At 41.5% G+C, this 12,907-nt stretch overlaps 1 protein-coding gene across 1 annotated transcript in view; it reads left to right on the forward strand.

Annotated features, from left to right (window-relative positions):
• Positions 1–4,301: 4,301 nt before the first annotated feature.
• TMEM260 (transmembrane protein 260) overlaps positions 4,302–12,907 on the forward strand; it is a 67,970-nt gene continuing 59,364 nt past the window's right edge. Inside the window, exons 1-3 of the mRNA XM_023627787.2 lie at positions 4,302–4,743; positions 9,498–9,529; positions 10,257–10,408. Coding sequence (XP_023483555.1) covers positions 4,590–4,743; positions 9,498–9,529; positions 10,257–10,408 — 338 coding nt within the window. The 5' untranslated portion in view covers positions 4,302–4,589. The remainder of the gene's footprint in view (positions 4,744–9,497; positions 9,530–10,256; positions 10,409–12,907) is intronic.

A 12,907-nucleotide genomic window follows, 5' to 3' on the forward strand; every position in this document is an offset into this window, starting at 1 on the left:
ATTGTATCAATGTTTTGAATTTTCCAGCCATCCTGCCTCAAATGTGTTTTCTTCACTCAAATAGAAAAAAATAATATTTGCCCCATATATTTTCTTTATTTTCGTATCAAGGGTCTTTTTGGAGGATGCGTTAAAGATGGCCATAAAGTCTTCCCTATTCCCCTTGATAGGTGGAGTCTAACTCCCTTCGTCCCGAATCTGGGCTGGCCTTAGCAACATGTCTTAGTAATTTGTAACTCACCCAGTAACATTCTGGGCCTTCTGAGGCCACGTGATTAAAAAAACCCAAAAACCCTTGCAGCTTCTGCCCTGGCCTCTTACAAGTCTCTGGGAAACTCAAGCAGTTAACAGGTTCAAGGACCCTGAGACCACAGTTGCAATCACCCCCAGAGGTAAGGACCATTATCCCAACATCTGTGAGGATGATTTCCAGTTTTGTTCATAGTTTAAAACTCTATGGATATGTCTCTAAACAATTTGGTTTAGTTTTACTATCTTTCAACTTTAAATAGCCAGAATCTTTCTACACGTATAATTTTATAATTTTCTTCTTTCGCTCAATATGTTTTGTGAGAGTCATCGGTATTATTCCATGGGAGCTAGCTACAGTTTGTTCATTCTCTTTGTTGTACAGTATTTCACTGTATAAATATACTTGGATTTATTTCTCTAGTCCATTGTTGATGGGTGTTTGGGGTTGCTCCTATTTTGGGGCTCTTATGAACAATACTGCTATGAACACTTTGTATCTGTCTCCAGGCTTCTCTAGGTACAAACCTGCAGTGGAACTGCTGGGTTACAGGCTCTGTGTATCTTTATCTTCACTTTTGTTTCCCAAAGTGGTTTTACAACTTACACTCCTGATAACATTTCCATTGTTCCACACAGTTGTCAACAGCATATATAGTGAAACTTTCATTTTTGCTAACCTGGTAGGCGAGTGGTATCTATCCCATTGTGGTTTTAATTTGCATTTCTATGATTACTAATAAAATTGGACACATTTTCATATGTTTACAGACCATTTAGGTCAAATTATATGAATATCTCATAGATTTTTGATTCATGTAGCTAAGCGGCCCTGTAAAATGTTACACCAAATTCCTTTATCACCAATACTCTATAGGTATTAAATATCTTTGGCAGTTGGAAAGGTGAAAACGGCTTTTCTTTGTTTTCATTTCAAATTCCTTTGATTACTAGTACATTTGAGTGATTAAAATTATTTTTCTAAGGCATGTTTGTGTCTTCTTGCATTGTCCTATTGTAGACGGCTTATCAGATAGTATCCCAGGTATCTAATTTTTCTAAGTTAAAGTTTCTAACTAAAATTTCACAGACATTAGTGAGATTAAGACACATTTGACTTTATTCAGGTGGGGTTTGGGGGGATAATGACTTCTAAATGACAATTTATTTATTTATTTTTTTTGCTGAGGAAAATTCAGCCTGAGCTAACATCTGTTGCCAATCCTTCTCTCTCTTTTTTTCTTTTTGCTTGAGGAAGATTTGCCCTGAGCTACCATCTGTGCCAGTCTTCCTCTATTTTGTATGTGGGTCACCGCCACAGCATGGCCACCAATGAGTGGTGTAGGTCTATGCCTGGGAACACAACCTGGGCTGCTGAAGCAGAGTGTGCCAAACTTAACAACTAGGCCATGGGTCTGGCCCCCTAAATGACAACTTCTTAGGCAAATATTAGCGCATTAATGTCTGTGAAGCTGATCTGAATGCTCAGAAAGAGTAAAACAAAGGGGAGTGACTTCTGCTTCCAGAAAGATGGAGTAGACACACTTTCCCCTATTCCTCTTGCTTTCCCTTTCTTCCTCAAATACAGATGTAATGTCTGAAGCACTAGCAGCATCTTGGATCAGGAGATAATCTTGAGGATGTAAACTGAGTGGGATGGTGCCGGAAGATACAAGGACCTCAGTTTTGTCCTTAATGACATCAAGGAGTTGCCAAACCAGTGTTGGACTGACTTTCTCCAGATTTCTTTTACGAAAGAGAATAAACTCTTGCATGTTTAACCCACTGTGGCAGAGTTTCTGTTACTAGCAGCTAAACGCAATCCCTAACAAACACACCAGTGATTTATCATTGTCCATTTATTACATAAATATTTGTTGTGTTATTTTGTGCCATGCACTTTTTTCAGGCATGGGTATACAGTGGAAATAAGACAGAAAAAGTCTGCCAGGTTTGAAATGCTGTTTAGACAAAAATTAAGAAATCATATGGCAGTTGTGTTAAAATTTTTTTAAAAAAGCTGTAACTTTAAGGAGAGATTTATGGTATGTAGCTTTGAAACGTAACAGCCTATAGTTACTATTTAAAGTTTCAATAAAATCGTCTTGGGAAGGAAAGGCAGAAAGAGAGAGAATAATTCTACATCTCAGCCCTGGCACACTCTGATGTTTGGAGGTCTGAGGGAGGCAGCGCTGGGTGGAGAGGCCAGCGGTAAAAGGAGAGCCAAAGGAGCACACTCCAAATTGTATAAACTCCAGCCCCACAAAACCAAGATGCGCCTCTCTTCACCATCCTTCATCTCTCTGTGACAACCTGACCACATATACTTCATTGACATCATTTCTTCCTTAGCTGCTTCTCGTACTTCACTCTCTTCCACGGTTCTCTCCTCTTCTGCCGCCATTCCCTAAATGAAGAGATGGGCTAACATTTTGCCTCAACTTTGTTCTCGCTACACTTTGCTTTTGTCAACTTATTTATTCATCTCATCCTTACATGAACAACTCCCCAATTCATACTTCCGGGGCTGATCTCTACCTCCCAAACATGGGCAAAGAATTATGCCCCTTTAAAAGTAATTTGCCATGATGAAAATTTATCTTTTTATAAAACTCATGAGCAAAAGATGAAATGGATAAAAAGGGAATGAAGTATATGCTTGGCTCAGTCAGTATTATTCATTGGTACGCTCTTTCAGAAAACAGAGGAGACAGCCTGTCTTAGTAATCTATTGTTGGGTAACGAATACTCCAAAATTTAGTGGACTAAAACAATATTTATTATTTCACAGCTTCTGTAGGACAGCACTCTGGGAGAGGCTTAACTGGGTCCTCAGCGTGAGGGTCTCACAGGCTGCAATCAAGGTCTTGGCAGGAGAGAGTCATCTCAAGGCTCACATGGGGAGAGATGCATTCCCTAGCTCCCTCCAACAGTGTTAGTCTGTTAGCTCCTCGAAGGTTGTTGGACTGAGGGCCTCAGTTCCTCACTGGCTGCTGGCTGGAGGTGACGCTCAGTTCCTTGCCATGTGGACCTCTCCAAAAAGCAGCTCACAACATGGTAGGTGGCTTCATCGAAAAGAGCCAATGAGAGGGCAAGAGAGGTAGTGTCCACGAGGGGAATGCAAGCAAGATGAAAGTCCGTCTTTTATAACCTAATCTTGAAAGCGACCTCCATCACTTTTGCCTTATTCTGTTGATGGAAGCGAGTCTCTAGATCTGGCCCAGACACAAGGGGAGAGGATTACACAGGGGAGCGAATATCCGGAGTCAGGGAACTTTGGGAGCAGCCTACCACATAGCCACTGCCCTCCAGGAACTTACGATACAGCTGAGAAAGCATTATGTAAGTACCTGAGGAAGACTAAGGGACGCAATGACCGCCACTCTATGCAGTGGATGTTAGTTACTCTGCAGTGAGACACTGTGTTCCTGTCAGGTCGCTTGTGCCACGGTTTCGATTGCCACTGATCTTCAGTGTATTTTGCTATGCATTCCACGGAGGTTGCCCTCCTCCCCTCCACTCCAGAATAATTGCTATAATGACGTAAAATGTAAGCTTAAAAATCCTACTAAGAGCTGTGCTATATGGTTGTCCGGTCGTCCCCACTCTTTTTTGCATTGCAGCTAATTGGAAAGTATTGTGTCTCCGTTTCATTTCCCACTTTGCGGTCAAAGCTCCACCAAAATAAATACCTCTCTTCATTAAAGTAGGAGACCACTTTCCCACGATATGAGTTATTTAATATAGAAACAAGTTTCTCAACTCCTGTGCAGAGTTTTTCTCACGGTGTAAGAAAAAAAACAGACCAACTAGCTTATTTTAATCTTTCTGAAAATGACTCGGCTCTTTAGTAGTTAGCACCTGGGCTCACGACCAGCCGTAGCAAGCGCGCGCTGACCACGTTTCCCGGCTCCCTCTGCCCAGCGCGCGCCCACGTCGGCGGGTCGGGCAGGGTGGGCTCCGGCGGGCGGGCCGGCCTTCCGTGCAGTTCCACCCCGCGCCGCAGGCGGCAGAGGCGGCCCGTCCCCACGCCGGGACCTCCATCCTGCTTCCGTCTCCGTCAGACGCGACCAAGTCGGCGCGCGGGGGGGCGGCCGCGGAGCCGGCGGCCCCGGGCCCAGGTTGCGGCCCGAGAGGCCGTCCCGCGCGAGCCGCTGCTTGGGGGCGCGCAGCAGCTGTCAGCCGCGGCGCGAGGGGCGCTGCCGGAGCCCCGGGCCTGGCTCTGGCGACGCCGCCGTCCCCCCGCCCGGCGGAGGCCCGCCCCGGAAGCCGCCGCGCGGCCGCGCTCGCCTCGCCGGGGCCTTGGGCTGCCGGTCGTCGGTCCTCCGTGCCCGCCGGCCATGGGGCTCCGCGGCGACGGCCCGGCCCGGGGGCGGGCAGCCCGAGCGTGGCCGCGGCGCTCCGGGGGCCTCGGCGGCGGCCTGGCCGTGTTCGGGGCGGTGGCGGCCGTGTTCACCGCCACGCTGCCGCCCTCGGTGCCGGGGGGAGACTCGGGTAAAGTACGCTCAGGCCGCCCCTGCCCCTCGCGTGCGCGCACCGCTCTCCGGGCCGGGCCGGGCGGCGGCCAGGGAACGGGACCGGTGGCCATCCTGTGACTGGTCCCTCGGTCCTCGGGCTTTCGGTGCGGGCTGGTGCCTCGCCCGCTGGGACTCCCGGCCTGTGCCCTTCGCGGCTCATCTCCCGGCCCCGCGTGTGCACAGGCGGGGCTGCCCGAGTCCCCGCGGCTTCAGCCCGGGGCCCGGCGGCGGGAGCGCGGGTTGGCGCAGGGGCTAGTGCGCAGGCGCCGCCCACAGGCGCGGGGAGGGAGGGGGGCGGAGAAGCGGGAGGGACGCGGACGCAGGCGGCGGGGGCGGAACGGCTCTGAGGCGGTGGCGGCGTGCTTGACAGCTGGCTGGGGCGCGGGAGGCGGCCCGCGGACCGTGTCGGGCGGGGCGCTGGCCGGGGCGGCGGCCGGGTGGCTGCGAGCACGCCGCCTCTGCAGCCGCGCGGGCCGCACGCGCCCCGGGGTCGCAGGAATGATGGTTGGGCGTGTAGGATGAGGAGGGAGATCCAGGGTTTGTTCCGCTGCCGAGTTAAGTGGCCCTCCAGTAATGCCTGGGAATGGCCAGCACGGTCAGAACGGTGCTGTCACTGCGGGAGGAGGCTCTATAGATTGGAGAAACTGAAGGCATCCTTATCTTGCCGCTGAAGAGACCCGCAAGTCGAGGGACTGAAAACGGCAGCCGTTGGCGTGCCGCGTTTTCCGGGGCCGGGCGCTCTTGCTGGGTCCGGGTTGCTGTCGGCTTGTGGGCTGCGCGGCGGTCCCCTCGGGCTCCCCTGGAGGAGGATTCGCTTCCAAGCTCAATCCGGTTCTCTGCCAAGTGGGTCCCTGGGTAAACTGACCTCTGTCAAGAGAGGGAGAGGGCGCCTGTGTCCGAGCCTCTGTCGCTTGTAACCTACCCCTGGAAGCGGAGACCGCTGCGCTGTTCTGTTCTGGGCAGTCCGTCCGTCCAGCCCGCGCCCAGGGGACAAGGTCACAGTGAGGATACCAGGAGTCGGGCGCACGGGGGCGTCTTCAAGGCTGCCTCCCACCCATATTGTCAAGATGCTACATGACAATATAATTGTATAATTAATATAAAACACCCTTGATGTTTCTCTACACGCCGTTCCCATTATTCTTTCTTTCAGGTCCTATTGAACAAAGGGGAGCAATGTTTCATTAGTACAGTGGGGAATGGAGTCACCATATTCCCAAGGTTTATGTTAATAGAAATAACTTTCTAGTTGCCGGAGTTTTGACATTAGAGAGCTTTCCTCAGGGGCTGTGTAGTTGTGTACCTTTACAAAAAGAAGAAAACATGGACAGTTACCCTGGTGGTTTGAGCCTGAGGTATTGGGGTGGGATGAATAATCCTAACAACACTTATTGAGCACCTACTGTGTGCCAGGCACTGGTCCAAGCGCTTCACGTGGATTGTCCTTTAACCCTCCCAGCCCCTACTCTGTGCTGTAGGTACTGTCAATAGCTTCCTTTTATAAATGACAAAACTAAGCCTAAGCTGTGTCCAGAAGGACACAGCTAAAAAGTCGGGGCAGTCAAGGAAAGAAGCGGAGTAGATTGACTTGAGAACATGCTCTCTTAACTTCTGCTCTAAATTCTTTGTTAAATTTGTCATCACATATATGTAGTCATAAAGTCTATTTAAAAATCTGTGATTATTGTCTTTATTAATACCGTCTTTTAGTTTTCTATGAAAAATAAAGTTATCTCTTCACTTTGAGTTACGCAGTTTTTAGGTGTTCTGATTTGTTTAGTTTGATGCTAAATAGTGGTTGCTTCTAGTATTTTGATGTTCATTTTGGGGGATGATAAATAAAGTTTTCCAAGTATTTCCAGTAAAGTTTGTACAATATCTTTATAGTTTTGTTCATATATTGAATGTACTCTTCCCCTTGTGTTTATGAAATATATTTTTATCAATAAACAGCACATCTTAAAACTGATATAAAGCATGTATTCTTTTTCCTGATAAATATAAAATTATACTGTATAAATCCATCACATTGTGTGGCCTTTCCAAAACTCTTTTTTGCACCACTTGGTACACGTGGTTGATTTATGGGCTGGAGTGCTCATGGTCCCTTGGAGGAGAGGGTGGGAATCTACTTCTATTTGTTATTCTTGGGAAAAATAAATTAGCTTGTATATGTGTTTGTATATTTTAAGAATACTGTCTTTAAAAGATGCTACATGACAATATAATTGTATAATTAATATAAAATATAGAGGGAGCTGGTTTTTATAAAGCTTAAGCATCTACTAACCACTCTGAGCTTGCCACCCATTTGTGTCCCAGACAAAAAAGCTGTGGTTCTCAAACTTGACTGTACTTCAGAATTGCCTGGGCAGCTTGGCCCCAAGGCCAGAGGTCTTATGTAGGTAGGTTTGGGGTATGCTCAAGGGATCTTCAGTTTTAAAAAGCAGATATTTCTGATGCAGGTCATAGTAAGACTTAAATTTGAGGAAACCTTAATGTAAAGAGTTGAGAGCAAGGACCAAGTAGGCTTTTTTTTTTACTATTCACTTTTTCTTTTCTCTTTATCATATTCAATTTTAAGAGTTTGTTTAGTTTTTTATCAAGGATACGTTTATAGACTTTGAATGGTAGCATCTTTTCTACTTAGATTTTAGTTTAACATTTGATGAGAGTTGGTTATGGAAATTTGTCGCATTCCAGATTTATCTTTATACCAGCAACTCCAGCAAAGAATAACAGCATGTTGACTTTTTAATGGTAAAAAGAAGTTAGAGAAGACAGGCTATTTTTCTTAATGTTAAATGTAATTCTAAATACATTTTAAATGGAAGAGAATGAATAGTGACCTTGAAAATTTGAATGTAACTTTGCTTCATCGCACCTATAGAAATAAAAGAACCAAAAACTGATGAAAACAGTTTGGGAGTGAAGACATAAGGGCTAACCCATTCTAGGGTAAAACTATAGAATATCCTTGACAGTAGTTACAAAGGGAACAGTTATTTTAAATATTTTTACGTCACAAACAATTTCTTTAGAAAGTAGGTAGGATACAAAAAGTGCCTTTGGTTTCTAAGGTGCCCTTGAATATCTTCAGAAAACTTAAAGGATGTTCTTAAGTAATAGACTTAAGTGAGCAATATCTGTCTTTGGGTGCCCTTATGGGGCTTCCATGATGCAAGCAGTCACTCACCTAATATAGAGGTGTCTGAGCAGCAAGGGTGACAATGTGATAGGTCATTTTGTCAGCCTCTACGGGCAAGGCTTGAATTAGATTGTGTGGCCAGAGGAGGGAGAGGTGGTGCTCTCTGGACAGGATCCTGAAATGGATAGGATAATATTTTCAGCTTAGTGGGAAAGAGAAATGAAAACAACTAACCAGAATATAAGGCGATCTAAATAGGGTGTGAAATAGAGAGGTCCAAGCAGGCTCTATGGAAGAGGAAGAAAAGATTACTTCTGATGGGGGAGGCCGGGCAGAGATGTATAAGAAAAGGTGTCATGAGAAGGTGGCAATTGAACTAGGCCTTGAAGGATGTAGGAGAGAATGCCCTGTGAGAAAATGAGTGATAAGAGGTGCGAAAGAGGACCGTTCCAGAGGAACAGTGGGTAACAGATTTGACTGAGGTTTTCATGGATATAAGCCTTGTAAAGGGACCTGGAGCCACAGAGGCCTTGCATGTCATCCTGAGGAATCTGAACTTCATTCAGTAAGGAGAGAGCAGCTGCTGAGAAATTTTAGACTAGGGATACGATCCAACCTTTTTTGGGGGGATGGGGGTGGCAGTAATAAGTGATTTCACTATGAAGATGAGTTGAAGTAGATTGGTCAAAGCTATTACTGTAGTCCAGGCCAGAGAGGATAAAGGTATAAACTATGGCTGGGGTAGTAGAAATTAAGAGCATTGATATCCATTGAAGGATAGAAAATGGACATTAATATATTTCCTAATACATAATAGTAACTTTCATTAATCATCAATAAGTATTAATTGATTTCTTACATTGTACTGTATTATAGTGTACAGGGATGTGTCAGAAATGGTCCCTGTGCTCTGGATACTTAAAATATTAACAAATAAGCATTGAGTTACTGCATCATAATTTTAGAAATAATTAATAATGGTGAGGAATTATAAAGAACTATGAAATAATATAATGATTAATGTTTTAAAAAAATGTATGGTAAAGCTTACCAAAATAACCTGGAGCTAATAAGCATTTGGTAATTGTTTAAAGGTGTGTAACATAATTAATGTAGAGAAGATATCCAAATACCAGTTTAGGGCAGAATGGAACATTTTATGGAGTGTCCAAAACTCAGATGTCTGCACATTTTATATATGATAAGGTTGTATCTTTATAGACAGTTTTGGACTAAATTTTTGAGGGATAAAGAGCATATTACACTAATGCGCCGTAAACGTTTTTATATATTTGCAAGTGTATACAACTTTCAGGAGGGAAAATAAGCATTTTTTTTTAAAAACTGGACTTCACCTATATTTCCACTGACCAGTTACTAAAAACTATCAAAGATAGTTTGTTCAATAAGACCTAAGGGGGAAAATATTCTTAGACTATTTCATGCTGTTAAATCTCTACAGATTTACAGTTTTATCCAGTTAAATTAATGCAAAACCCCAATGCAAGCATTTGGATTTTGAAAACTTTGGAGGAGTGTCATTTTCTAATAGTAATTATTGGTTTTACATTATTTTTTCACAGGGGAACTGATCACAGCCGCACATGAGCTTGGAGTAAGTATTAGTTTTATTGTTTAATCAATGCTCTCATTAACAGTTTTAGGAATTAAGAAAGTTTAATTAAGCATGGAGTAAAGTAGATTAATTTATTTTCAAACCCCAGTTTTTAGTAACTTATAAGTACAGTACGTGACAATTTACTTTAAGTTTTAAATCCAATTAAACTAAATTATAAAGCAAAGCCTTTACTATATATACAGTAGCTGGCTTATTATCACCCCAAATTTTGTATAAGCTATGGAGAATAAAATAAATCGGGTTAACAGTTTTAATAAGTTTATTATTTAATAAACTTTATTATGGTGCATGATCCCTTTAGGCAAGACCTTAGGACTGTCAGCATGGTGGTAATCCGATAGCAGTGTGGTCTTTCAACTTTCTAACCAATACGATATTTCAGAACCTGCTTTTTTTCAGTAGCCTTTTAAATGACCCTAATGTACTGTGAACCCAGAGAACAAACTACTTAAGAACTGACAATGAATGTGTCACCCTTTCTGTAGGTGACACACCATGTGAGAGACGCTGCCAAATCCACTAAAGAAAATATTTATTTGTATTGGCACAAGAGGATTACAATGGAAAACCACTATTCAAACATTTAGTCATTGGCTCTTAGTCTTTATACTTGCCTGAGAAAAGGGCTACTTTTCAATTAAAGCCAGTGTGACTCTTCTTTTACGAGATGAAAACCTTCTCACTGTTGCTAATTTTTCCATAGGTTGCCCATCCTCCTGGCTATCCTTTGTTCACTCTGGTGGCTCAACTGGCAATTACCCTGTTTCCTTTTGGTTCAGTTGCTTACCGAGTCAATCTTCTGTGCGGCTTGTTTGGAGCAGTAGCTGCATCATTACTTTTTTTCACTGCTTTCAGGTAAAGTAGTTGATTAGTTAAAATTAATTTTGACTAGTTGGAGAGGTAGCTTTCTTATAGCCCAAGTGTGTACATTAAAAAGAACAAATCTTTTGTTGCTTGGAATTCCTAATCACTCATGTGACTTCACTTTCTTAATTTACAATAGTTTCATATGCATTTGACTCCCTCAAATGATGACACGTTTGGTTCTGCTTCATACAATGGAGTGAAGGTGTCACCAGTTCATTGTCACAGTTCTCTGGTTAGGCAGAACTAATAAGGTTTGTCATTTTATGGAGATGCAGATGGGCTGGTTTAATTCAACAACATGAAGTTCATCTTTTGATAAATGGTAAATATCATTTAATTACTCACAGTATTGCTGATGGGCAGCCGCCCATCAGGTCTGAGCTAATACCAAATTGTCCTGTGTTCTAAATACGCACATGTTGTGTACTTTTTGAAATGAAGCTATTAACTAAGGAAATCAGTTTGGGATGTGGTTTTAGTAAGGTTTCACTTTGTTGCATTATAGCTGTAGGGAGGATAAGCAAATTAGACCCCACTTACTTCATGATAGAAGGCTTTCTTAGTTTAGAAGCCTACCCTGCTCTTAAAAAACGGGTCATTAGTTTAGGATATTTGTAAACTCATTTGTCTAACCTGTGCCTAAGGGGATTATAATGAAAAATACAAATTATACTTCCTGCAAAGGGAAAACCAAATTGAAAGACTTTCAGAAACTATTGCAGGTTTCATTATAAAAACAAATAATTTTTGTATGTAAATATAGTAAAATTTGAATAGACAATTTCAGATGTCACTTTTGGACACTAATGTTTTTATTTGCATTAGTCATAATATTGCTCTTTGGTTAAATTCTCTCTAAATTCCCTTTTAATTATTTATAGAAAGGTAAAAGTTAAAATAATTATGACTAAAGCATACTTTTAAATCTATTTGTGGAAAGCTGCCAGATTCAAATGTCATAATTGTTGATCATTTACCAAATTTTTATATTATTTAATGTGTTTCTATTTCAGTCTTATAGGTTTTCAGTAATAGCCAAATCTTTAAGTATGAAATTTTTAAAATAACATCTCTGCTTGTATTGATTAGTGTTATGAATACTTTTTCTAAATGATTAGAATAATCTTTATTAGAATTGTTTCTTCTGAATCTTTTATAATTAAGAATCTGTCATTATTTTTGTTGAGAGAAAAACTGATCTTTTTTTAAATATTTAAGTTGGAATTTAGAGCTTACCTGTTCTGTATTGAATGTATGAGTTATTAATTTTTACAAGACATTTAAGACGGACATTTAAAGAAAATTAATACTTGTATTTATTTAGATAGTGCATCTGTATTTTAAAAGATCATTTCTATAGCATACACATATATTTAAATGCTATGTGGATATAAATAGCTCTTATATAAAGTGATTAGTTTTCTAAAACTTTTCCATGTTTTTTGATATTTTAATTGTTGATGCCATTCCACATGAAAACCACTGTAAAAATTATGTATAAAAATCTTTATCTTTGTAGAATCCAAATGGCTTTGTACGATAATTTTCCTTTGACTTGTCCACGTTTTTAAAATAGCTTTTATTGTTATGCTTGATTCTAATGGGCTTTAGATTAGCACACTAGCCTGTGACCCTTTTCTTTTACTATACAGTTTTAATGGCAAATTTGTATATTTACTGACATATGTTTTAAATCAAAAACTCCTAATATGACTAAACTGGATATTTGAGTGGTTTTAGTAATATAATACTTTGGAAAAGTTGCTTTCTTTCAGAAAAGAGGTCTAACGATATTGTCTCTTACATACGTTTTAATATGAAAGTACTTCATTATTTTGAATACAAATAATTGACAAGGTACACGTCCTTTGGGAACAACCTAGTTCAAGTGGCAAATCTGTTTTGTCAAACAATAGACACCCTTCAGGAAAGAGCAAGCCATCTCTATGGTAATAGGACTAACAGTAGCCTATTGATTGAGTGGAAGAAGACATTATACAATGTCAGCTGGCTTGTTACAATTTCATTTGTTGTATGACCTGAACTTAACCTTTAAAACCTTTCTTCTGTGAATATAAACCCAACAGCAGGACACAGTTTTTGTACTGCCGTTACAGTGACGGCTTTTTTCCAGTCCCAGCATACAGTAAATGTATTCCTTTACAGGTTAACTCCTTTATCAGAATTTGTTTAGGAGACATTTCATTACTTTATACGTTTACAGACCAAATCATCATTCCATTTTGTTGTTGAATATTGAAGGCTTTTGATCCAGGAAACAGTTTTATTCTTTCTTTCCCCCATCACTTAAGAGAACATTACTGTACATGTAGGATTAGTGCTGACTGGTGTGCAGTAAATTAATTCTTTTAACAGGTTTAGTTTTTTTTCAGGTAATTGTTCACATAGCATTCACTATATTTAGCTCTTGGGGTGGACATAAAGACCTTCTGTGCCTTTTAAACAAAGATTGTATTTCAAAAGCAA

The sequence above is a fragment of the Equus caballus genome, chromosome 24, assembly GCF_041296265.1.
Source record: "Equus caballus isolate H_3958 breed thoroughbred chromosome 24, TB-T2T, whole genome shotgun sequence".
Taxonomy (NCBI): Eukaryota; Metazoa; Chordata; class Mammalia; order Perissodactyla; family Equidae; genus Equus; species Equus caballus.